The following is a 27,660-nucleotide window of genomic DNA, read 5'->3' as shown; positions in this document are numbered from 1 at the left end:
TTCTATCTCTTGGAAATTTCTCGTACGGTTAACATTTCACATCGAAAAAAATTATTTTCTTTTCTCATACAGAACACCAACTTGCCATTCCTTCGATAATTATCAACACTTGTCAATGTGAACGCTAACGTCACTTATGAAAAATGTCATAAAAATTAATCAAAAGACTGAACTCATAAAAAATTTTTTCGTCCGAAGCAATTGTAAAGACTTTAAAGGAAGTATTTGGATTTGAAGCATTCTTTCCAAATCAAGTGGCCGCTATAAACGCTGTACTATCAAAAAAAGATGTTTTGGTAGTCATGCCAACTGGAGGAGGAAAGAGTTTAATTTATCAGTTACCAGCAGCAATGTCTCAAAACCTGACAATAGTCATCTCGCCCTTAATTGCCCTGATCCAGGACCAGTTAGCAGCTTTGTCGAAATTTGGTGTTGATTCTGCCACCTTAAATTCAGAGATGCCACCAGGAGAGAAGAAAAATGTAATGAAAAAATTGACAGACAAGAAGTTGAAAATAATTCTTGTGACCCCTGAGTTTTTTGCTAGATCAAAAAATTTTATGAATAAGTTAACAAAGCTGCATCATGAGTCTTGTATCAACCTATTTGTTATTGGTAAATAATTTTGATTTGGTTCTATTTTTTTCATTGGCATTTCATTCATTCATTCCTACATATTACATGGAACCATTTTTCAGATGAAGTTCACTGTTGTTCTCAATGGGGCCACGATTTTCGACCGGACTACCAGACCCTTTCCTTAATAAAAACTCAATTTTCTGGAGTGCCTCTATTAGGCTTGACTGCGACCGCAACTGTTGACGTTTTAGTGGATATTCAAAAAATGCTAGATTTGACTGATCCAGTTATAATTACTTCTCCTTATAACCGGCCCAATCTTTACTACAAGGTGAGTACAAACGAACAGTGAACAGGTTAAACTATTTCTTTTTATAATTTAAACAATTCCAATTCCTAAGTTTTTCTAATTTCAGGTCGTACATAAACCTGATAATGTTCAAGATGCTCAAACCTTAGTGTATAACTTTATAAAGAATGACTTTGCTAATGCGACTGGCATCATTTACGCTGCAACATCTAACGAATGCGATCAGCTGACCACATTTTTGCGTAAGAAGAATATTAAAGCAGTCCCTTATTATGCGAACATGAGTTCTGAAGCAAAAAACAAAGTCCATAAGAAATGGTTCACTGGCATTTATAAAGTTATAGTGGCTACAATTGCTTTTGGAATGGGCATTGGTAAAGTTAAACAATAGTGACATATCTGTACTTAAATATATTTTTTTAGATAAATCTGATGTTCGGTTTGTGATTCATTTCTCATTGCCCAAAAGTCTTGAGTCTCTTTATCAAGAGACTGGTAGAGCAGGAAGGAACGGACTCAAAGCTCATTGTATTTTAATGTACAACTTATTTGATTGGCTCAAGGCCTATGCGTATACACAAAACACCAAAGAAGAAAACAGCATAACACAAATCTTAAAATATTGTACGGATATTCAGACGTAAGTTAGCTCGATGATGTTTTAGATAAAATTGTTTAGGTGATTAAATTAAATTTGCACATAATAGAACTTGTGTCTTGTTATTTTAGGTGCAGGCGCAAACTGATCTCCGAATATTTTGATGATACTTGGAGGGCCCTGGACTGCCTCAAGATGTGCGATCATTGTTCGGAACCTAAAGAAGACTTCATTACATACGATGTACAACCATGTTTAGCTTAGCAACTATTTTAAAAATACTTAACCAGCTACGAAACATGGACGAGTCTGTGACCCTAAACAAATTGTTCGGGTCGTGGTTTCGAACCTGCCCGAAAAAGCTTGCTCTTCCTGAAGAACCTAAACCTAAGTTCAGCAAAGAACAAGCCCAATTTATCATTTCATTTTTTATTTTGAATAACTGTTTGTCAGTCAAGCGAGGATACTCGTTGATGTCTACATTTGCTATAATCTATAGCAGACTGGGGAAAGAGCCCAATCTTCCAATTTATATGAAATATAATGGAGTGTTGAAAGGTGTTCAGTGCGCAGATTCGCGAAATGAACTAAAAACGATTAATCTCAGTGGATCCTCATCAACAGTCATTAAAAGAGAATCAGATGAAAGTAGTATTAAGAATAAAAAGCAAAAGCTTCACTAAAAAGTTCATTGACTTAGGGCAGAACGAAAGGATAATAATGTTGCAGGAAAATGCTGAGCAGAATCAATAGAAGATTTGATTAACTGTGAGGCATATAAGAGTGAAGTGGTGAAAATTTACAAACTGGGATAGAGAAATCATGGATAACAATAATGAAATGGCTTCCCACATTGCTTGGGGTGCTATTAGAAAATGAAATAACTTCTTTTAACGAAGACATCATTTAAATTTTCTCAAAAGAGCAAGATTTTGAAGGCAACAACCTTTACACTTTTTTTGATCGCTTTGCCTCTTCTATTCCTTGTATTAGTTTATGTTATGTGTTAAGTGTTAAGACAAATGGTATTATTAATCTATTTTTTAATTAAATTGATGTTTTTATGGGCACCTTAAGTACCATTGGCAAGAATTTCATTCACACATGAATTCAGGTCATTATATGTCATTATACAGAAGAAGAACCAGAGCGACCTCTCGGTTTTCTAGAGATTTCAAACAGCCGGCGGGAAACATTTTTCCGGAAGGGCTTCCGGCAATACATTCCAGATCGTTTAGTCGAAGTCCTATAAAACCGTTGGTCACATCACCAACACTCTTTTTTGGGCGCTGTTCTTCTCTCAACATACATCCGATACCTGGTGAACGTTAAGTAACATAAATACTCTGTATACAGTAGTTATATATTTATTTTAAGTGTTTGAATATACAAATTAAAAGTTCCCATTGTACGAGTCCCGTTTGGATATTCACGTTGACGTAGCCAACTAACGAAAACGCCTAGCCAGCCAAACGGGACAGCTGCACTGACTGCCAACTGTCAATTCAATCAGTTGTTTGAAGTGGTACCGCTGTGGTGTACCACTCGAGAGATCGTCCACTCCAAGAACCTGCACCGGCAAGTGACACTGTCAGGAAAATCTCACTTGACGAGTGATAGCAGAGGACGAATCAAAATGGTTGTTAGCCTTTAAAAGGGAAAACAACTCCAAGAAATCTCTCTTTCTGCTCTGAACTCTTTCGAGGTAAAGTAGCACATGACCCTTAGCATTAGTGATGCCAAGCTGTGACAATTAGTGCAAACCTTAACCCTGTGCAAAATAAAGTGGTTTAATAGGAAAATAGCGAATTTAATCTATTGGATCAGTTTCTCTGTCGGGCTGAATACTGATCCTTCCTGTGTGTCCACTAGGAACTATAACGCAATACGAACCCGTTCACTCCAGGTGCACGCTGCACTATTGCCGACATCACAATTGGTAAACGCACGCACACATAACCTCGACACCGCTTTCTGTTTGCAATTTTTTGTTGGAGTATAATCAAGATGGGGAACGGTATGTATACCTAAATTATAAAAAAGTGAAAAAAAAACCTTTTTTTTTAAATTTTCAGATAAAATGAATACTTGTGTCGAAGATTGGATCGAATTTCAACAACAGAAACTTTCAAGCATGAGTATCAAACACGTTAGAATTGAAACGGGGGAGGATTCCTATTATGGCCGCCTTCGGATTACAAAAAAAATCCTCAGCATTCGCCCCGATGATCATCAAATAACGCCATTTTTTTTCGACGAACACCACCTCAATGGAGTTGACGAAACGGGAAGTAAGGGCATCAGGATAAGCAAACGATTTGGAAAACCATCGTTCATCATATATTTTCGGTCAACGAATGAACGGAATATAGCCTTGGAAAAAATAAGGATTTTAATAAGGTATGTAACATTCTACCTCGTTTTTAATTTTTAATATATAGTAAAACTCGCTTAATACAAGGACCCAAGGGAACGGCAAATTTACTTGCCATAACTGATTACTCATTATATCTGGTCTATTGTATTTCCGATGTTTGCATGTGTATGTATGTTGGCGCATACAGGGTGTTGCAAATTAGTAGGTCAATCTGCTAACCACAGATTCCTTGAGCGGAGGTAATTAGACTTTACTTATGTGACTTTTCTTTAGCTCTTCATACTCACTATACAGGGTGTTGAAGTTGTTAATAACTTTGATGTTCCTTCACCTATTTTAATGAAATTTTGCAGCGATCCACAGTTCGATGAAACATACTTTTCTTATAATTCGGGTAAAAAAATTCGAAACCAAAGTGGGGAAGTTGAAGGGTCACAGACATGTTTACCCCCAACTGTTTTTTGCACTCGTCAATAGTGGATGTATTTAATTATTTAAACTAAATATTCTTTTATCTTAATTTTTTCATTCTTATCAAATTTTGATTTATCACTTCCTTTAGAAGATATTCCAGCACATTGCCTCTCAATACATGATGTTATTTATTTTTTTAAATTTATTTATTTTATTAAGCAGTAAAATCTAGTTATAACGATATTGGAGGGACTGGCTATTAGACTGTTATAACCATTGGTTGCTATATCCAAAAATGAATTTTCTTTCAAGTCACATGTATAAAAATTCTGCTTTTAATACGTTTTTTACACATGTACCTACATACTTTATTTAACACACAACTTATCTACATGTGTATTGTATACAAAATTATAAAGCCTTAAAGAAAAATAGTTGCTGTAGGGGAAAGGTTGTGAAAAATACAACGCAAATGGGGGTTTTTTTTATATAATCTATTTTTCAGCTCTAAACCACTTGGAAAGCAAGTCCACACCACACTACTATACCATTTCGTATCGTCCCTATATGTAACACACATAGCTTTACTAAAAGCACCTTAAAACCGTCAACAGCATGTCATATTTCAGGAATAGTGTCTCTTCTCCACTTTAAACCTAAATATAATAAATCTAAAGCTTTATCTTAGTCGTACCATCGGTTAAGTTTTTGGCGACTCTAATTGCTTAAATGTCCAAAACTTAACAACTACTTTACTTTGTTTTGCACATTTACATTTTTCAAAATAAAAATTATCGAGTTTTTGGTCAACAAAAGAAATGCTATTTAGTAATTGTTGGTCGTCAAAACTTTCACAAATAACAAACTTTTTTATTATTGAAACTGCTTCGAAGGTCTTGATACATGATGGAATGGATTTACCCCTCCTTTATTATCACTCTCTTTACTCTCTTTTACTGTTTGAGTTATATTAGTGGCAATGGTTTTGACGACATCAGCCCCATTTAAGTCTTCCCAGGTTTCTGCTTTGTTTTCAACGTTTACGAATTCAAGTACCTCGTTCTCTGTTAATATTGAAGCGGTATTGTTAAGTTGCCTAAGCTGTGCTAAGAGAATGTTGTCTTCATCATCAGAATCATTTTCGTCATTTGTATTATTTTTTCAAAACCTGCATGTCGAAAAACGACCTTGAATTGTTTGAAGAGTAACCTTCTCCCAGGCCGCAGATATCATCAGAGTAGCATTTAAAAGTGCTATAGTGACTTTATCCTAGTTCTATTTTTTATCATTTTCAAAAATTGCATTTTACGGTAGGGAGTCTTCAGTGAATTAATAACACCTTGATCTATAGGTTGTAGAATGGAAGTGCAATTTGGGGACAAAGAACATAACTTAATTAACTTTAAGTTCTCAACTTTTGAATGAGCAGGATAGTTATCCACAATTAACGACATTTTTCTGACTACTTCCTAAGTTCACTGTCCCACTCCCGGAAAAATGTTGTAAAATTGTGTAATGTACCTCGATGCAGGAAAATAATGAAAAACGTCCCTTGGTTTTGGTACTACTACGAGTCCTAACAATTTTATGTTGGGACGCATTATAATTTTTAAAGTTTTCAATATTTTAAAACAAATATTAATTAGTATATTCAAACGAATTATATTTTGAAAATGTTCATACAACGCTTAAATAACTAATAAAAAAATAATACAGCAAAATCATTTAAAAAATCTATTATAAGTAATAACATTTACAATATTTATTCTAAAAATATACAACTTGTTTCAAAATATTGTTCTTAACATCTACTATCTTATTTGCAATACTAGACTACAACATATTACAAGACACAAGAAATTCAAGAATTTTATCGAAAATTCGAGTGGTCAAAAAAATAAGAGCGTTTAGAAATACAGTCCAATCGCGATAGTGTGAACACAAAAAATCCTAGGGTAGTTCATACCAACGAGGGTGTTCACAGAAAAGAGGGTGTAACTAAATAAGTTTTTTTAATAATAGTTTATTAATAAATACCAAACCAAATTATACATTTCAAAGATGAAAGAAATCAGTAATTTTTTTTTGGACATTTTTTTGAGAAATTTTTGCCATTACTGCTTGTTCGAGAATCTTTTTAAGAGTGATTATTTCACTTATATTCATTGAATTTTGATTGCACCATTCTATGGCCATATTTAATGCTCTAATTACATCGGAATGGCTAATTTTTTCAATATGTGTACCACTTTCATTGTCATTGTCGCTTTCATCTGAAGAAACATCTTCCAGACCAACAACTGCTTTCTCGTCTTTAGTCCAGTCTTCCACATCTGCAGCACTGTATTCAGCCTAAAATTACAGTTTATCATTATTTTGTCGACCTCGGAGAAACATGTAATCTCATTGTGTATTAACTTACTGGAGCAATTTCTTGTAACAAATTTATTGTATCCTTAATGGCATCAGGGACAAATGCCTTTTCATTCCTTAACTTTAGCTGTAAAATACTTAGAGGAAGGTTATCTTCATCTTCATTTTCCTTATCTCCATCAAAACCTGAAAAAATGTTTTTCCAGCATTTCTTAATAACTGTTACATCTAATTTATCCCATGCTGCAGACAAATGTAGAATTGCATCTTTTAATGAAATTTTCTTGAGAGCTACCGCTATTGCTTCTTCTGATGATACAATAGAACTAAGCAAGCTCTTTCTATAGTACACTTTGGTGAGCCTTAAAATATTTTGATCCATTGGTTGTAATAAAGGAGTAACATTGGGCGGCAAGAATTTGACGAAAATCATCCCGTCTTCAGTTGTTAGTTCTGTTGCTGGTGGATGGGAGGGTGCATTATCCAAAAGGAGAATTGCTTTCTGTGGCAACTTCTGAGCACGTAGAAAGCATCTCACCTACAAATTAACAATTTTGGAATATTGGCATAAACAGCATATATCACAATGAACACAAGTGATTTTAACTCTTACCTCTGGTACAAAATGTTGAAAATACCATGTCTTGAAGAGGTCTCCTGTCATCCAGGCATTTTTATTGCTTTTATAAACGACTGGGTTAATAAAATTTTTGAAACACCTTGGATTTTTGGATTTCCCAATTACTAGAGGTTTCAATTTATGACATCCTGAAGCATTTACACACCCCATAAATGTCAGTCTTTGTTTTGAAATTTTTAAACCAGAAGCTGTTTTTTCAGCCAATGCGACATACGTTTTGTCAGGTAATAACTGCCAATACAATCCTGTCTCGTCAGCATTGTAAATTTGGTGACAATTTAATTCATGTTCTTCGATCATTCGTTTTAGGTTCTCTTTGAAAGGATCCACTACATCTGGATTGGATGATAATTTCTCTCCTGTGATTTTTAAAAATCTTATGCCACGACGATGCTTGAATCTCTGCAGCCAACCATCACTAGCTGTGAAAATTGTATTCATTTTTAAATCTTTGGAGAGCAACAATGCTTTTTGTTTCAACATATCTCCTGATACTATTAAATTTTTTTCCCTCTGCTTAAGAAACCAGTCGTACAACTTTTGCTCCAATAGCGGAAATGCTGACTTCTTTAAAGTACATTTTTTCGATGGTTTCAACGTGTGAGTCATAGTATCCATAATCAAAATTTTCTTTTTTTTTATCCCACAAATTGTCGATTTTGCTACTCCGTACTTTTTGGATAACATCGTGACAGACATCCCTTTATTATGCTCTTCCAAAATGTTGGCCTTTTCTCTCAAACTTAAAAAGGTTTTCTTTAATTTACCCATCTTGAGCTGAGTATTTACAGGACTATATTTTCTTCTGATACGTACACGATTACACATACACACACGACGTACACAATATTTCGAGACACATAAAAAGAAACTTCCCGCAGCAATAAACAAATGTTACACACGATCACTAGAAAAATGCTGAAGTGTTAAATAGGTTTTAGTAACGAAAAAAAGTACGTCTCGTAGTCTCGTCGGAAACCGAATGTCACATAATATAAAAATGCATCAGGTTCACCCCAAATGCATATGTTTATCTTAAAAAGAATTAATAAACAACATTCCACATCCTTTTCATGCCTACAACCCTTCATTATTTTTCTCACACTTACAAATCTCCAATCACTTTCTTCACACTTACGTTAAAACGAATTGATAAACAAACCCTCATCTTTTATGATCAATGATTTATTATAATCATAAGAGTTGCAAATTTATTCTAAAAATATAAAAGAACAATAATAAATAATAACTACTTGGTATTTATAATAAATGATATGCAATTAATTTATAACACAAGCAAAAACTGAGACAGAAACGTTATAAATGCACTTGTTCACACAATCGAAAGTGCACGCTGTTCACAGTATACGGCGTTCAATGTAAATAATTTCGTGTTCATACCACCGAGCTGTTCATATTAACGCATGTTCACACTACCGCGATTGGACTGTAGCTCTCAAAACTAGAAAAAAACATATAAAAGAACAATAAGCTAATCGAAAATGCCGTAATTACAATATTATACTCAATATTTGGTCGGATATCCTTTCTGGGATAATACTGCAGCGCATCGTTTAGGCACGGAGTCTATCAACTTGCGGCAGACTTCTAATGGAATAGAATACCAGATTTCTTGGACATTTTTCCATAAAAGTTTCACGTTCGTCGTTTTTTTTTTTTTTAAAGCTACACGACTTTTAAGAATTTTCCACAAATTTTCAATCGGGTTCATGTCCGGGGACTGAGATGGCCAAGGTAAAATGTCAATATTTTGAGAATTCAATCACGCTTTAACAACTTTGGCGGTTGGCATGTTGGTAGATCCATTTCAATGACAGATTTTCTTCGGCATAAGGCAACATAACATTTTGCAAAATATCTAAGTGAATTTCTTTTGTCATGTTTTTTTTTTATTAAATAAACCAGACCAACTACTTCATACGAGAACGAGCCCCAAACTTTAATATTACCTCCACCATGTTTAATAGTGCAAATTGTACTTTTTGGGTTTAGTTGTTCATTTATCCGACGTCTTCCATCATTTTCGAACAAATTAATTTTGGTTTCGTCCGAAAAAAGAACGTTTTTCCAATGCACACGATTTAAATTATTTTTTGCAAATTCAATGCGACGTTTAAGATGTATTTTATTCAAATAGGACACTTTTCTCGCAATTCTACCGTTATAACCGAACTGCTGCATCCGTCTTCGAATAGTTCTAGTGTAATGGAACTCGGGAACACTTTGGTAGATTTTTATTCCACTCGTTATGACACACACAACCCTTAATCGTTTACAAAACTAAAGATCCTGGGATTAAACTGACATTTCAATAGAGAGAGCCAAGAGTCAATGAGGGAAGTGGCAAAATTCCGGGAGCGTCGAGTTATATTATTATAATCGCAATGGTCAAAATGGTTATGCTTTTTACAAGCTTCGGGGTATCTTAAGTACCAAATCTGGGGGTCAGTACCCATAGGCGTACTCCGGTTTTAGGCAATTAACAAGACAATCCACAGATGGTAACTTTCTAAATCCTTAACCCGTAACGTTAAGATAATGGTAAGAAAAGATGATTTACGGGGGTGTTGCAGCTGTAGTGCGATTTTAGCAAAATGTGGATATTTTAGACTTGTCTTGACGAGGAAAAGGAGTGAAAGTTAATGAAAATTCATAGGCGTAGCCTAAGGGTACATTACACTAGCACTAATTGGTAGGTTGAAATTTTGCTTGGCAGCTGTAGACGTCAGAAAAGGATCTTTTGACACTTCGCGTATTAAACGAGCATCTTTCCTACTTGTAGTTTTACGTTTCCGGCCTCGGGACTCTGGTTTTTGCTGCATATCTTATTCTTTTAATACTTTTGCCACAAGAGAAGGAGATCTATTAAGAGTTTCACAAATAAATTTGTAAGTTTTTCCTCGTTCACGCAACTGCAAAATTATCCGACGCTCTTCATTACTGCAATGTTGATTGCGACCCATTTTACACAATTTTTAAACGCAATATTACACACGATAAAATACTCTGCGTCTTTTATTTTCAAAGAATCTTAATTAACTAACTTAAACCATTCGGGTCCAGGGATTGCATCTTCGGCCATCTTTTGCTCTCGGTTTTTCTGTTTTGTTTACAATCATAACTAACAAATAAATCCCTCGTTCCAGACTAAATAATTCTGTAAAAGGATATTAACTGGTGTCTATAATATATGGTTAAGTTATAACAACAAACATAATTCACACACGAAACCATTAAGTGACGAATATACTTGCATTTCTGATATGATTTATATCAAATATCCCAATATCCCTAAACGCTCTTATTTTTTTGACCACTCGAATTTTCGATAAAATTCTTGAATTTCTTGTGTCTTGTAATATATGTTGCAGTCTAGTATTGCAAATAAGATAGTAGATGTTAACAACAACATTTTTAGACAAGTTGTATATTTTTTGAATAAATATTGTAAACGTTATTACTTATAATAGATTTTTTAAATGACGCTCTTATTTTTTTGCCCATAACTGTAGATAGTAGATTAACGACTTTAACGATAATACACTATAACTAGTCACAATCAGTACTTTCTACTCCCAATTTATTTACATTATAATATAGTATTAATTAGCAACTTAAACAATAAAATCCTACTACTAGGTATTTCTTATTCCTAATTTGTTTATATTATAATAACATGCAATTCTAAGGTCCACTGAATTCTTAAAAAACAACAATATAATATAGTTTCAAGACGTTGAAATTTCTTTTGCAGTTCGGCCACCTGACGAGGGCTCCTTTAATATTGGTTACCAAACAATTTGTTCGTTATATCCGAATATTTATATATGTCGGCGCCACCATAAATTTAGCGAATACCCCTAACAAAGACAGGCAGACAGACTCTTTGTATTGGTAGCACTCTATGTAATCGATCGGAGTTCTGGTTTTCTCACTCAGCTGTCGACCTAAAACAGTCATTACCATTCTTTATGGTATGACTTCCAGGAACCCCGGGAATAAGGGACACACTTGTTTTTAACATGCAAGGGGGGCAAAACGGGGCCAGGGGACAAAAATGAAAATTCAGGAGGAGAGGACAGTAATTAACGAGAGTTGAGATTGAGAGGTCTGGCCCCGGATTGTCATGTCTCTCATCCTTTGATTCGATTAACATACGGTCTACCTTTTGTGAAAGAGATCATTGGCATAAGACATTTATCACCATATACGGTAGCCAGTAAATATTCGTGAAAATATAAATTAGTGCAATCTTAGTGACAATTCGTTCTTAGTAATAAGTTAGTGGTATTAAGTGACTTTTACTAGCGTTTAATTTTTCGACTCATGGCTTCTGAAAACAACTCTCCTTCGGGTACTTCGACATATGTTTTTCCCGTATGTTTCGCTAACGAGATGATATTAGTAGTTCAATTAATCCACGATGTTGGTTAACACTATTTATTAATTAGTACTTATTATAACAGTAGATCTAAAATATGATATTTTCGAATCACTATAATGTAATGTACTGTTGGAGTCTTAAGGGAAAAGCCTTCTGACACCAGGTATTCTTTTGTACGTGGGTACCGCCACGTCAAATCAGGACGATGGTCGAGACAAAACACTACCGTAACGTCAACAAATCTATATTTAAGAATCTGTGATAACTATTACTGAACTAAGTGCGTTAGAATCTCCAGTATCAATTTGGAGGAAGGTCGGATCTTTGTTTATTCGTAGAGTTCCACTCTCAATCTGCCAAAAAAAAGGACGCAGGGAAAACGAGCAGAATTTGGTTTCGGCCCATTTTGTTCTAGTTGACCAATCAGAACACAAATTTGGTAGGTTCCCACGAACTTAGGATTTTTAGATTGAATGAGAAAAAACAGACCTTAAAAGGTTTTTGCAATTAACGTCTTAACACATGTGATTCTGCGAAGGGCCAAATCACTGATAAGGACTGGTGAGTGGCGACAGAGTCACGGTGTGTTAAGTGTACTCGAGAATATTTTTACCTAATGGTTCTCACGGTCAAACCAGAACATCCCTCAAGTTGAGCGATTTATATATTGGTTATCGCTTCGTTTGAGATGAGACATAACAGATGATTTGGACGGGTATCCAACACCTCCCTCCTAAAGAATTTTGATAGGGCGAACTAACAAAATTACAAAACTAGAACTTGCTCCTAAACAAAATAATCTATGAATCTAACACTGGGCTGATTGATGATAAATAAGTTCGAAATCTAAATAGTGAAAGAATACATTAGCCTAACAATCTAGGCGTTTAGAAATTTAAGAATATAACTTATGTACTATAGTTACTAACATCAGGTTCACTTAAAATGGTAATACTAAATATTGGGCATAAACTTATGCCTTATTGGCGAATTAGCACTGGACACTTAAATAATTTTTTTTTCACTTTACAGTTCGAATCTACTTCTGAATTCATTTCTTGTACGAGGTCGTAGCTTGGTTATCGGTGATGCAGGAGGTGATAGTCCCTCTGGCATTTGGGGCATGGTGTGGTCCTCTTCTTCCAAATATCGCAGTCGGAGTCCTGTTAGGTGGCGGTCGGTAACCTCGTATCTCTCATTATGGTTGGTAATGCATATATTGGGTAAACCGCAATATCCTGGATTTTTGGGAAAGAATTTTCCGATTACGGGCAGCCAAGAACATTTGCAGCAATGACACAGCAGAAGGATGACCACTGTGGTTACGATTATCACTCCTATCGAGATAGATATCCAAGACATACTCTTAGAAATGCTCAAATGTGGAGTATTTTCTTGTAATAGTTTGTCGAGCTGATCCAGTTTTTGATTAGAATGGCGTAAGTCGTTCAAATTTACTTCGTGGAGTTTTATCATTTCCATTTCTACTGGGGTTCGTTTGAAGATTTCCTGATTCGGATAGCAGCAGTCATCTCCAGAGAGGTCAATAGAAGGGATAAAGTTGCTGTAGTTTGCAGTACTGTTAAACTGGGCATACAGTACCGTCGAAAGGGTGTAGCATTTACATCCTTCTTTTAATTCGAAGATACCGGTGCCTTGAAGTTCCACGTCGAAAATATTGGAATTTTCATGGTTACAACTGACGGAAACGCTCGTATTGCTTGTCAGCACGTATAACCACTGGTTAGAATTCAGTGGGTGCCATATGTCCATGTCCGCTCTAATTGTACGAATTCGACAGTCACTGGGTAGCTTTTTGGGTTGCCGTCCTAGAAGGATTGTCTCGCACACTGGCCTCTGCTTTGTGAAATAGGTGATAACATCTGAGCAAATGTAATCGTCTTCTGGTATCCTCTGACAAGTAGACAGATCCTTGATACGACTATAGTGCGTTTTGGTAATACTAAGCAGTAGGTAAGGGAAAGATGGATCGATATATGAGAACACGCTGGAGTTTGGGTATTGAACGGGCAACGGGATTAAATTGTATAATTGAAATAAGTTACCACTTACTAATGGTATTTTTATTACGTAAATTACGATATTGTCATAGGTGAATACTGTTAGTTTGCAAATAGAATAGTATTTATGAATATCGTTGAGTTGTATTGGAAGTTCGACATTAGCATTTAATTTAATGTATTGCAACTCCTTGCGAAGGCTGAGAGGGTTAATGACAGAAGGATGAATGACATTTTGTTTTGCGAATAGAATAGCAGATATTTGATCGTTGCATTGCTCATTAAATTGAGAAATCATTTGTAACAAAAGACTAGTTTGATGAAGTATGGCTTGTCTTAGTTCTACTACAGTCAGTTGCGCAGCAGTAGTTTCGCTAAAATTGTTAAATTTTTGAAAATTCGATTGTAAAATCTGTTCGTTTCTGGTAAGGATTTGTGCGGATGCATTATAATTGATTATTGCGTCGGAAATAACATGAACTTGTTGGCGCATTAGAGCTTGGATATCGTAATTCTGCTTAGCTAAATTTTTAATTGCGTCTGAGTAAAATTTTGCATCAGAAGCGTCCGGGGTTCCAAACAGCCAATTGAATGCGTAAGATACTCCATTAATCAGTCCGCGGCGGTTGCGCGTTATGTCGCGACTCCCGACAAGATGCTTAATGCTTTCGAATTTTGATTCAAGTAGGGGAAGTCGAAAACTTATTAAATCCAAAGAATTATGACAAGGCGCCATGTTCAAGTCTTTTGAACAAAGAACCAATGTCACGTCAAATGTTGATTTGATAGACATCAGTTGTTTGCTTAGAAGTGTTATATTTGAAAAGGATAGTAGAGAAAAGCGGTCGTTTGATATTTTTGCTGACCCTAGATTATGATAGAACAGGCCTGAGGTTTTGTTTAATTTGTCATTTTTAAAGGGCAACTTAGATTCATTTTCTCTCTGTTGGGACGAAGCTATGAGTAGGAAGGACAAGGATAGTAGTAAGGCGATGGATGCACTATAGTGTTTCATCGTCCTCTGGAATAAAAGGTTTCAGTAAGTTAATGTGATAGGTTTTATGTTTGTTTCTCTCGATTAATAAATTGACTGTGTTGTTGTCATGAACCTTTAATATCTTATAGGGGCCTTTGTAGTTAGGGTTTAACTTTTTGCTAGTTCCTGGTTTAGTAACCTTATTTAGAATATACACTAGATCATTGACCTTAAATTCACATCTTCGACTGTTTCGATCGTAATACGTTTTGGATTTCACTTTTGAAGAGATGAGATTTTCTCGTGCAATTGCATGAGCTTTATTCATTTTAAATTTTAAATTTTTGTAATAGTCGTCGTACGAGTAACGAAATTCTGGTTCGTCCGAAATGGTCTTAGGAATGTGTGCTTTACTTCCGAAAACTAGTTCAAATGGTGTTAAGTTAGTCGATTTGTGTATGTGTGTGTTGTACGTAAACATTGCTATTTGTACGTATTCGTCCCAATTGGTTTGATTTTCGTTAATGTAATGTTTCAAATATTCTTTTAATGTTCGGTGGCTTCGTTCTAAAGCTCCATTAGTCTGCGGATGGTACGGACTGGACATTACGTGTTTGATTTTGAATAATGCATTCAGTTCTTTAACAATGTTTGAGCAAAAATCTGATCCTTGGTCAGTTAAAATTGTTTCCGGTATGCCGAAAGTCATAATTAGTTCTAGAAGGTAGTTGGCGATAGTCGTGGCTTCGTGATTTGGAATGGCTTTGGCTTGAGAGAATTTAGTTAAATCGTCCTGTGTAGTTAGTATGAATCTGTTACCGTTTTCAGTTAGGGTAAGTGGACCAACGATGTCCAAAGCGAGTCTTTGAAATGGGCGACTACTTGTTGTTGTTATTTCCATAGGGGCTCTAATCGGTTTATGATTTGTTTTGTTCACTTGGCAAGATGGGCATTTTTTAATGAAATTTTTGATATCATTTTTCATGCCAGGCCACTTATAATTTTCCTTAATACGTTTATACGTGCGTATATAGCCGGAATGTCCTGCGATTGATGATGTGTGGTTATCTTCCAATATGCGTTTAATTGTTTCTTTTGACGTTGGGAGAACTTTTGCTTTATTGACAAGAATTACTTTTATCTTTTTAAACAGGAATTGAATCATTTCATTTATCATGTCTTGGTTCAATTTATTGTTTAACTCCACAGGATTTTTAATAAAAATTTTGTGAATTTTAGCTTTAAGTAACTTTTCTCGGAGATTTTGGAGGCAATAAAACACATCTTTATACTCCAGACTGTCGAAATGATTCAATTTTCCTATACACAAAAATGTTCGTCGATCGACTTTGCTACTTAACAATGCGATATCATAAAGGTTTAGATTGTCTGGAATAACGTTTAAGTCCTGTGTAGATCGTAATCCTTCATAACACGTATTGTTTTCGTCTAAGTCCTTGGAAAATATTAGAGCATTAGGGAATTTAGTAAATATATCTTCTTTTATTAGCCCGACATCAGGAGCTTCTGAGTTAGTGTAGTGAAACTTTATGAAGTCGTCATACGTTTTTGTTTTACTGATTGTGACCGGGTTCACGGCTAATATAGTGTTACGTGATAATGCATCAGCATTCGAGTTTATCTTGCCAGGTTTGTATTTTATTTCATAAGAATATTCCTCTAATTTTAGCCGCCAACGTACTAACCGACTAGAAGGATCTTTACAATTGAAGAGCCATGTTAACGGACGGTGATCTGTCAGAATTGTAAATTTCCTTCCATAAAGGTAAGGGCGAAACTGATTAGTAGCCCAAACTATGGCTAACGTTTCCTTTTCGGTTGTGCTATAATTACATTCGGCTTTATTAAGAGGGCGCGAGGCATAAGCGATCGGTAAGTCTCTACCAATGTCTCCTTGTGATAACACTGCTCCTATTGCGTAATCTGATGCATCTGTAGTTAGTAAAAATTCCTTTTCGAAGTCCGGATATTGAAGGATTGGCTCTGTAGTAAGGATGGTTTTGAATTTTTCGAAAGCTTCTTGAGCTTTAGGTGTCCAGAAGAATGGTACGTCTTTCTTCAGAAGTTGAGTTAAAGGTTTTGCGATTGCTGAAAAATCTTTTATAAATCGTCTATAGTATCCAGTCAATCCCAGGAATTGTTTTATTTCTTTAGGAGTTTTTGGCACTGGATAGCTAGATACGGCTTTGATTTTCTCCGGATTGGGTGATATTCCTTTGTCACTGATGACGTGACCCAGATATAATACTTCCCTGCGCATAAATTCGCACTTATCTGGTTGTAATAGTAGCCTGTTCGTGCGCAATCGATCGAAAATGGACCTCAATTTTTGGGAGTGTTCATTTAGAGAGCTTGCGTAGACCACAATGTCATCGAGGTACACAAAACACTGTAACCCTTGCAATCCTGTGAGAACCGTGTTCATCAATCGCTGAAAGGTGCTGGGTGAATTGCGTAATCCAAATGGCATTCTGGTGAATTCGTAGTGTCCGAAAGGTGTTGAAAACGCTGTTTTGCCCACGTCTTCAGACTTCATCTCGATCTGATGAAATCCGCTGGCCAGATCCAAGGTTGTGAAGTATTGTGAATGCCCTAATTGGTCTAATATTTCTTCAATATTGGGGAGAGGAAATGAGTCACCAATAGTGATGTTGTTCAATTTCCTGTAATCTACCACAATTCTCCATTTCTTTTCGCCGGATGCGTCCATTTTTTTGGTACAATCCAAAGGGGGCTGCAATAAGGTGAAGCGGAGGGTCGAATGATGCCTTGTTTTAACATCTTCTTTACCTGCTTGTCGACTTCTTGTTTATGGACCTCTGGGAAACGGTATAGTTTTGTGTTGACAGGCGTAGGGTCAGTGACCTTAATTTCGTGTTGGACCGCTCTAGTATAGGTTAATTGATCATCGGGTAAATAAAATATGTCGTTAAACTCAGAACAAAGATCTAAAATTGATTTCGTTTCTTCTGGATTTAGATGTTCTAAACGTAGATTGTCCGCTAAGAGGTTGAGTCGGTCTCTGTTGTGATATTTCGCATCAGTCGTTGAGTTTAAGTTCAGAATAATTGAATTGTTTTGCTGGAAGGGTTCAAGTACTAACCTGATATGATTAATTTTGATTTTCTTTTCTGTCGTGTTTAATATGGTACTTATAGCTTTATTATTTTGAACTTTAACTAATGATTTAGCTAAGAACACACCTGGACAAATTTCGATTTCGGGACAAATACCTTCGGTCATGTCGGAATTTAGGACATCTAGCTCGACAATGGTTTCAGATCTAGGATTTACGAAGTAGGTATGTTCGTTTGATGGGTTGGAATTGGAGTATAGAGGAATCGGACAAGGAAATGTGTTTAAGGTTAGAGCCCGATTTTTTAGACAGATATTAGCTTCTTTGTCTTTTAGAAAATCATTGCCAATGATACCATCGAAAGGTATATTTGTTTCGGCTTTTACGATGTGAAACTTTACAACTAGGTTTTTATCATAGATTTCAAGAGGGATTTCGATGCTGCCAATAGTGGCAACGGGAGCATTAGCACTGAGTCCATTTAGAGTTAGTACTTCCGAGGGATTATAATTTGACTGAGTTTGTTTTAATTTCGGAAGTTTTATTAAAGACACGCTTGCACCAGTATCTAGAATAAATATAAACTCGATGCCTTGATAAATTGCTTTTATGTACACTACATTATCAGTAATGACAAGAACATTCGCCTTGTTAGAATTTATATGGTTTGGATTTGGCTTTTGCGAATTCAATTGTCGAGGTTTAGAATTAGACATGTAAAGATTTTCGTTTTGGTTTTGCGATTTAGGATTTAGAGGTTGAGAGTTAGAAAGATCTAGAGTTTGGGTTGGTATTTTGAATGCTTGGGATATGGAATTACCCAATTTTACGCCAGTAAAATGCTTTGATCCACAGGTGCGGCGCTCACCTGGGAACTCAGGGAGTTTAAATGTATCCCTGGTTTGGTATTTGAAGAGTTAGGTGACGATAATCCTTGTGAATTTCCTTGAGGTTGTAGTTTTTTATTATTGTTATATTCGCGTTTCCTACCTATATGACCATTTTTCTTACAATATCGGCAAAATTTATTTGAAGGATTAGGCTGGTGAGGACCGTAAAAGTTACGTTGTTCTTGTGAAAAAGCGGGTCGGTTATAATTAATGAATGTATCTTTGGGTTGTCGATTATAACAGTTTTTGATGTCATGACCACTTTTGTTACAGAATTTGCAGAATTTTTGGTTTTTTGGCTTAAACTCTTGGTTAGATATGTTTATGGCGCGTTCCTCTTCGATGGCTTTAGTAAGTGCTTCCGAAATTTCAGTAATTTGTTGTGACCGGAGGAACCGTGAAATATCTGGTTTAGAATGGTGTATAAAACGGTTTAAGGCTAGTTCTTTAATTGTTTCTACTTTCCCAATTTCTTCACTCCTGGATTTATAAGTTAAACTATTTAGAAGTCTGACTGTAATTTTATCTACTCTTCCATGGAATGCAACGACCGATTCTGAATGATTTTGCTTTAAAGTATTTAATTCCTCCATAAGTTGGATGTAATGTTTTTTATCTTGATAAAAAGAGGATAGTATTTCCTTTAATTCCACCCAATTTTGATAGACTTTGCCTTGGAGTTGTGCCCTAACGCTTCCGGTTAACTTTGAGATTATAAATACAAACAGAGGTTTTTGTTGATCCTCTGAAGCGAGTTCTACCGCATTGTTGCAGTTTGTCACGAATTCGTGATATTCTTCTCTTTTGCCGTCAAATGGTTTGGGAATGAGAGAGCAAAGGAAAGATAATTGAAACTCTGCCATTATTGAATTGATTCGGGATTTTATATCAGGAAAAAAAAATGTAATTTTGGTATGTACGTGTGCAAAACGTTGGTTGAGTGTTAAAAGGGAACTTGATAGTGAGGAAACTTATGCTTGTACCGCCAAAGTTACACTAAAGTCAATCAAGATCTGTACTTACAGTTTATGTTGAACGGTAGCTGGTTGGACTCGATGGATGGTTGCACTCAAGGGATTGAAATCCGCCAACTCTGGAGAACCGTAGAGGCTATAAATCTTCGGAGTTGTAGTGCCAAATCCCACTTCTGACACCAAAATTTCTGTTGGAGTCTTAAGGGAAAAGCCTTCTGACACCAGGTATTCTTTTGTACGTGGGTACCGCCACGTCAAATCAGGACGATGGTCGAGACAAAACACTACCGTAACGTCAACAAATCTATATTTAAGAATCTGTGATAACTATTACTGAACTAAGTGCGTTAGAATCTCCAGTATCAATTTGGAGGAAGGTCGGATCTTTGTTTATTCGTAGAGTTCCACTCTCAATCTGCCAAAAAAAAGGACGCAGGGAAAACGAGCAGAATTTGGTTTCGGCCCATTTTGTTCTAGTTGACCAATCAGAACACAAATTTGGTAGGTTCCCACGAACTTAGGATTTTTAGATTGAATGAGAAAAAACAGACCTTAAAAGGTTTTTGCAATTAACGTCTTAACACATGTGATTCTGCGAAGGGCCAAATCACTGATAAGGACTGGTGAGTGGCGACAGAGTCACGGTGTGTTAAGTGTACTCGAGAATATTTTTACCTAATGGTTCTCACGGTCAAACCAGAACATCCCTCAAGTTGAGCGATTTATATATTGGTTATCGCTTCGTTTGAGATGAGACATAACAGATGATTTGGACGGGTATCCAACAGTACTTATAGCATTAGTGAGTGTAAAATAAGATGTTGTGAGTGACCGATCGCGATGTGTACCGTCCGAAAGTTCGTGGAGAAGACAGCGACTTATCTCATCTTTTCAACCCCGTGGATGAGAAGATCGGAAGGGAGGTTTATTGGACTCGACATTGGGAATTTTGGTCGTAAATCAAAGAAAGCGGACCTCTTATAATTAGACGCACATCGGTCCTCGATTCACCTTCGCAACAATCGCGTGAATAGGACAACAATCAGTGTCTTCAAAAAAACTATATGACGGTACAAAGCTGGACGTGATATTCATGATCTTGAACATCTTACGATATCGTAGGAATATCAATCCCTACTAATAAACTTTGTCGAAACAGAGATCACTGGATTGTAAATAAATTGAAAACATGTAACAATATATTTACTTTTTCATATTAGGACTTACAAATGTGCTCCTTCTAAACGGTACCTCGTTATTGTTGGAATCCTATACTCAACCATAAGTCATCCAAATTAATAGTAAACAGTTTTTCTAGCGGCATCTAAAAGACAAGCGGATTGATTTCCTATATACGTAGCAACTAAACTATTAATTTGGGGAACTCGAGAGAAATGCATACGTAGCAGTTATGATTGTATTTTTTTTTTCTTAGAGTTAGTCTTGTATATAAGTTTAGTCTGAAGATTTATCGTCCACAAGACGTACACGATTCTTGGTCCTCTCTAATTTTTTCTTTATTTAGATAATAAAGTTATTTCATTCTAAGTTGTACCTCTTATTATCTCCCAAAATCCAACAGTTATAAACAAACACAAATACATGTGTTTGTACGGAACTTTTAACGAGGTTTTATAAATTGGGCGTTACAACTGTGATCTCGTATTAAGCGATTTCTACTGTAGTTTCTTTTACTTTACAAGCACCTATGCAAATAGTTGTGTAATGTGCCGGGTTGGAATAACTATACGCGAGTCAAAAATATAACACTTTATTAACTTCTCGATAATACAAGAGCGGGAGCGAGGCGTAAAGACCCTTTTATGTAAGTGTCTGTGAAGATCAGTCTGAAGGTTTCTGCTGGACTCCTCTTAACTGCTTGACTGCCCTATTTATATAAATGATATCTACGTGGACTTTGCTAAAGTACATCAATAAGGGTAGTTTGAACCTTAAACAGTATTGAGACTTTGAGTCTCAGCTAACTACAATTTGATGGGTTAGTTATATCAGATAAAGGAATTTGTGTTTCTACGTAAATATACATTCTAATTAAGTTCTAATATTGTCCTTAGGTTTCCATGAGAAAATAGTACAAGAAATAATGTAAGAGGTTAATACATATATGATATTATTACGTATGCGTAACCCGGGGTGCTTTACAATTGTTTTCTGGTTAGGTTCAATGTTTCGATATAGGAGTCGTATCTGGCACCGTCATCTGCATCTAAAGTACCATAGAGCCATTTTTGCGCTATACCCATGAAATTTAGTAAACCTCTTTTACTTCTTTTTTTTCTGTTTGACAAGAGTTTCTATGCTTTGTTTAATTTTCTTCACTTGATTTTTGCACGATTCCACATTCATTAGAAATAAAGTATTGATTTGAGCCGCATTGCCCTGCATAGTTTGATTGAATGACTTTTGTAAGTTGGTCAGTGATTTTTCTAAGTTAACTGCACTCTGGAGGATAATTAATATCATTTCCATGATAAAACGCTGTGTGGTGCTGATTCGTAACGAAAGCGGTGCCCATGGGGATTGGTAATATGGGGCTATCGAGTGTTGTCATTTGATAAGCTTGCGTTGTTCTTATCAGTAGACCTATTGTGAAGAGGAGCATCTCGTTTCACCTAAAATAGGACGTTGTCGTTTTACGTTTCGTTTATTAAAGTGTCTTTGATTATTGATATTGTATCGTGGGCTGACTTTATCTCTGCGGAATTGCTTGATATAAACAGGGTCTTGTAACTCAGGATCTGGTTTGACGGTCTTCGTTCAATTTTCCTAGTATCCTTGTTTGCTTAGCCGTCATTTTCTCAAGTAACTCTTTGTTCAGTAAGGAGAAAGATGTTGACAAGTCAATTATATAATCTGTAGTCGGCTTACTTTTTGAAGTTTCAAGAAGAATAGCGTAATTTAGGTCGTCTTTAATTATTTGAAATGGTGCGTAATTTGTAACACTATGAACGCTATTGTTATAATTCAGGATGGCTAATGACATTAAGTCAACAATATTTTTATTGGGATATTGAAATTGTAGGCTAGTGATGCTTTCTTTTATGGTTGAGTGTAACCTTTCGATTGGGCTATTAGAATTTGGGTTTCTCGAGGTGGTATAATGGAACTCGATGCTATAGAGAGTGCAAAGATCCGTCACGATGGCATTTTTAAATTCGGCTCCATTATCTGAGGTTATTTTCTTTGGGATTCCATGATTACTAAAAAATGCTATTAATTGGGATGTCACTTCAACTGCCGTTTTGGTTGTGACCGGTAATGCTTGACCGTATCTTGAAAAGCTGTCTATGACCGTTAAGAATTTCTGTGTTTTGACGTGGTATATGTCAATACACAGATGTTCAAAGGGTTGAGTTCCTATCGGAGTGGGCTTAAAAGTAATCTTGTAGGGTTTTCTTTCATATTTAGTTCTATTACATATATCGCAGTTCCTTATACATATATTCTTGAACCTCTTTTTCCAAGTTTGGCCAATAAAATCTTTTCTTTAAGGCTGCTATGTTCTCTGTCATTCCTCTGTGGGAAGTTTTGGTCTCGTGATACATTTTAATTTTTTCTTTCTGTTCATCTAGATCTGTGACGTCTTCTGGTAATAGGCTAGAGATGTATAATTTAAAGGAATTAGAGTTGAAGGTCTTGCGTAGGACATTGAGTATTACTGGTTCTAGAGATTTATTTAAAAAATGTAAGCAATACGTATTGGGTGGCATGTATTCCTTTATTAAGTTAATTATCTGATCGTCTGTTAGTTCATTGGGTAAAAAGAAAATTAGTCTTCGTTTATTTGGGAATATCCTGCTTTCTTCTTTACGAATGATGTTATCTCTTGAGTACCTAAATATCATTTGATTAGCGAACGTGTTGATTGCTTTCTTTGAGTAGGGGGCTCCTAGTATTGGATTTTCCTGAGACGTATGGATGGTTTGGTTATCGTCATCCATGGTTCCCCCTTTTTTTTTGAAGGGGAATGATAATGTGGGGTATTATATTAATTTTTGGAGTCTTTTCTGCTGATGTTGTTGGTTTAGGGGATGGAGATATTGGTTTATCTCCTTTTTCGTTTTCGAGTTTCGTTGTTCTCATGAAGGGTTTTGAATCGGAAAAATATTTACTCATTATTTCTTCATTGTTTAAATGGGTGTCTTTTAATATTTCTCTCAGTTTTTTATGGAATTCTTCATCGGAGTCAGTGAGTTTTGCGTCGGGATCTGATTTGACGGTTAGTGTGTTGAGTTGAATAGGTGGGTTGCGAGATAATGCATCGGCGTTCATGTTTTGATTTCCCTTTTTGTACTTGATCTCATAATTGAACTCGGATAGTTTTAGTCTCCACCTGACTAATTTGGAATTTGGTTCCTTAATGTTGAACAACCACTGCAAGGGTTTGTGGTCTGATAAGATAACACATTTTTTTGCAAAGAGGTATGGTCTGAAATGTTTGGTAGCCCATACAATAGTCAACAGCTCTTTCTCTATTGTTGAATAGTTGCATTCCGCTGGGTTCAACGTTCTGCTTGCGTATGCAATAGGTAAGTCCGAGCCTATAGGACCTTGTGACAGAACTGCTCCTATAGCGAAGTTGGAAGCATCTGTAGTTAGTAGAAAGGGCTTTGTGAAATCGGGATGTTGTCCATTACGCGCTGGAATCTGGCTGGGGCATTCTTTAAACCGAATGGCATTCTATTGAATTCGAAATTACCGTTTTTTACATTAAAGGCGGTTTTGGCTGTTGAATTCGGGTGCATCTCTATCTGGCGGAACCCTGAAGCTAAATCTAACGTTGTGAAGTAATTACTTCGGCCTAGCTTATCCGAAATGTCTGTGATATTGGGGATAAGGTATCGGTCGTCGATAGTCTTTTCATTAAGCTTTCGATAATCGACTACCATGCGCCATTTTTGTTCGCCCGACGCGTCTAGTTTTTTCTGGACGATCCAAATTGGGGGCGACCATACAGAATGGTCTGATTATGTCGTTCTCTAGCATTCGTTGAATCTGGTTTTTTACTTCTTCCTTATGGATGCCAGGGTATCGGTACGTTTTATTATGGACCGGGATTTCATCTTGGGTCTTGATCTCGTGTTTTATTTGATTGATGAATGTCAATTTTTCATTTGGCCTAAAGAATAGTTGTTCGTAATTGTTTAATAATTTCAACAACGCGTGCGTTTCTTCTGTATTAAGATGCTCTGCTCGGAGAAATTCTAAGGGATCGATTCTGAAAGAGTTTCCTTCTTTTTCAGAGATTATCTGTTCGATGTTGATTAGTTCAAACTTTTGTAGCGTAAATAAGGTACTGGTCTTTGCAAGATCGTCTATATTATTTCTCAAGACAACGAGTTTGTCCGTTAAGTTGTGAACTTCTAAAGGGACTTGTCTATTTTTTACTTCTATTATTGTGGATTGAATCATAAAATTATCTTCTTCGATATTTGGTGTTAAGTTATACATTATCGATTTCACATTATTAGGGATGCCAAAATCGTGTAAAATGGGGATGTTGATTTTTCCTTGGGATTTCTTCGTCCCAAACAAGTAACTAACTCATTTTGAGAATTGGTTATAAATGTAAGAAAAATATTTCCTTCTTAGGAAAATTAAAAAAACACAAATTTCCGAAAGACTTCTTTATTCGACAAAGATTGGGAATAGAATGCCCTCCCATACAAGGTGTCGAAGTCATCCCCGCGTATCTGTTTATCTTCAAAAAATAATCGCTAAACCTTCCACATTCTTCCCACGCTTACATCCCTTAGTCATTCTCTTCACACCCCCATACGATAAACAGACCCTCTTTATCTTTTAAGGCAACGATCTACTTTAACTAGTACGAGTTTAGTCAATCTCCAATGGGGCACTCATAGGTGTCTGTGACATACCACATATGCCCAAGGATAAGACATAGCACCATCCTTGTAAGATAACAGGTTTATTGCTTTTGTCTTAAATGAAGTAATAACCAACCCCGTATCATTTTCTTTGTGAAAGCTCACGTACATATCAGAAAATTCCTAACTCATAGAGAAACAAAAACACAAGTTTAGGCAATACTTCTTTATTTCTCTAGAATCAGGAATCGAATGAATCCCTTTTTGATGCGTGAGAATCACCCCCGGGTGCATCTGCTTGTCTCCCAAAAAGCCTGCCATCAAACCTTCCACATTCTTCCCACGCTTACATCCCTTAATCATTTTTTTCGCGCCTCCATATGTTTTTAGGCGAGATGATAAACAGACCTTTATCTTTTACCACAAATGATCTATTTTGACTAGTACAAATTTAGTTCATTTCTAACTTACAATGAGGCACCAGCAGGTACCTGTGACATTGCGCATATACCCAAGGATAAGTTACAATATTATGAGACAACATGTTTTTTGCATTTACGTTAAATGAGTTGATAAGCAACCCCATATTACTTTCTTTATGAAAGCTCACATTGTACATGTGTTTATATGGAACTTTTGAGGGAACTTTGTAAATTGGACGTTATAACCGTGATCTCGTATTAACACGTTCAATGCCAGTTGGCATAGGGCGCCTACCCTGTAACACCACTCCCATGGTCAGCGATTTATCTCACGTCGCGACGTCGCATCATCGAGGTGTTGGGTGAAAATTGCTAACCGCACCACTTATATAATTTCGGCTATTTAGCAGTTTAACTACAACCAATACTTGATTGCTGCCACAAACACGCCGGTAAAAATCAAAGCCAAATCGTCAGCGATAAGAATTTAGCAGATCTGTAATCGGATTATAAGCAAAAACGCGATTTCGCATCTTTGGCATTGAACGCGTTAAGCGAGTTCTACTGTAGTTACTTTTACTTTACAAGCACCTATGCAAATAGTTGAAATAAAAATTGAATGTGTGTCATTCATGTTTTGCTGTGGTTTTGTTTGCTGCTAAATGTAATAGTTAGATACTCTTATTAATTCTTCTGAATACAACCTGTATTTTGCAGTTTATATTATGTTGGATTTCTGATACAAGTGTTCCCGTCCAAAATTCAATAGTCTTTATGTTCTCAAATTTATTGTCTGTGAGAGTCAAGTTTGTTCAATTTATGACTATTTTTCTGTTAAAACAGGAGAAAGAAGAGTGTATGGGTTTTTGGGTTTTTTGTCAGTTGAAGTTGATATTTCACCCATGTAAAGACCAGATGACTGGGACAATAAATCAAGTGAATGGTTGCAGTGTTTGACCTTTTTAATATACATAGATGAGTGGTAAAAGTATGAGTCTTTAGTAGTTAGTTCGTTACAGATCCTTTGAGCGTTAATACGTGCCTTCTGACTGTAATAAAGAAATTAAAGTTCTAACAGAAGCGTTTTGTCTCAGATTCTTTTATTTCTATACTCCATAATCCAATATATTATGTTGTGTAATAAATAATGGTATTTTTTACAGTGACGAATCCACGTCTTCCTCCAGTTCAAGTCCGGAGGGATCAAACACGACGGATCCTGGCCCTTCCAATTAATTTTAATTTTTTTATAATTAAGTAAAGTTAATTAAAAGTCTATTAAGTAGTATTCTGTACAGTTTTTTTTTAAATCTATTTCAACTGCTTTAGCAAGCGTTCGTCACGACGACCTCCCTAAGACCCCCAAAAATCGTCCCGTTACCAGAGACCACCCTCGACCATCCATTGTTGCGAACCCGAGTATTCCCTTTTCTTCCTGACGCCTCTCCTCGCCACATGTTCTTCAGGGTTCCAAGAATAACTTTCCCTACCCGCACATATGTATGTAAGAAAAAATATTTCCTTCTTTAAAAAAAACACGAATTTTAGCAAGACTTCTTTATTCGGCCAAGATTGGGAATGGAATGCCCCCCTCATACAAGGTGTCGGAGTCATCCCCGCGCATCTGTTTATCTTCAAAAAGATAATCGCTAAACCTTCTACATTCTTCCCACGCTTACATCCCTTAGTCATTCTCTTCACACCCCCATATGATAAACAGACCCTCGTTATCTTT

The 27,660-nt window shown here is 36.1% G+C and overlaps 2 protein-coding genes across 2 annotated transcripts; both read left to right on the top strand.

Moving 5' to 3' along the window:
- Window positions 1-257: 257 nt before the first annotated feature.
- LOC136408174 (putative ATP-dependent DNA helicase Q1) lies at window positions 258-2,037 on the top strand. The gene is made up of 5 exons (XM_066389030.1): window positions 258-615; window positions 699-910; window positions 996-1,263; window positions 1,313-1,529; window positions 1,619-2,037. The coding sequence occupies exons 1-5, from the start codon at window positions 303-305 to the stop codon at window positions 1,749-1,751; spliced, it is 1,143 nt and encodes a 380-aa protein (XP_066245127.1). The 5' UTR covers window positions 258-302; the 3' UTR covers window positions 1,752-2,037.
- A 1,021-nt stretch (window positions 2,038-3,058) lies between these two features.
- Window positions 3,059-27,213, top strand: LOC136408596 (uncharacterized). The gene is made up of 3 exons (XM_066389672.1): window positions 3,059-3,504; window positions 3,563-3,887; window positions 27,089-27,213. Exons 1-3 carry the CDS (start codon window positions 3,495-3,497, stop codon window positions 27,159-27,161), a joined length of 408 nt encoding a protein of 135 aa, XP_066245769.1. The 5' UTR covers window positions 3,059-3,494; the 3' UTR covers window positions 27,162-27,213.
- The last annotated feature ends 447 nt before the right edge of the window (window positions 27,214-27,660 follow it).

The sequence above is a fragment of the Euwallacea similis genome, chromosome 4, assembly GCF_039881205.1.
Source record: "Euwallacea similis isolate ESF13 chromosome 4, ESF131.1, whole genome shotgun sequence".
NCBI classification, from domain to species: Eukaryota; Metazoa; Arthropoda; class Insecta; order Coleoptera; family Curculionidae; genus Euwallacea; species Euwallacea similis.
The sequence above is the reverse complement of the archived record's forward strand: the minus strand, read 5'-3'. Positions and strand labels throughout refer to the sequence as shown.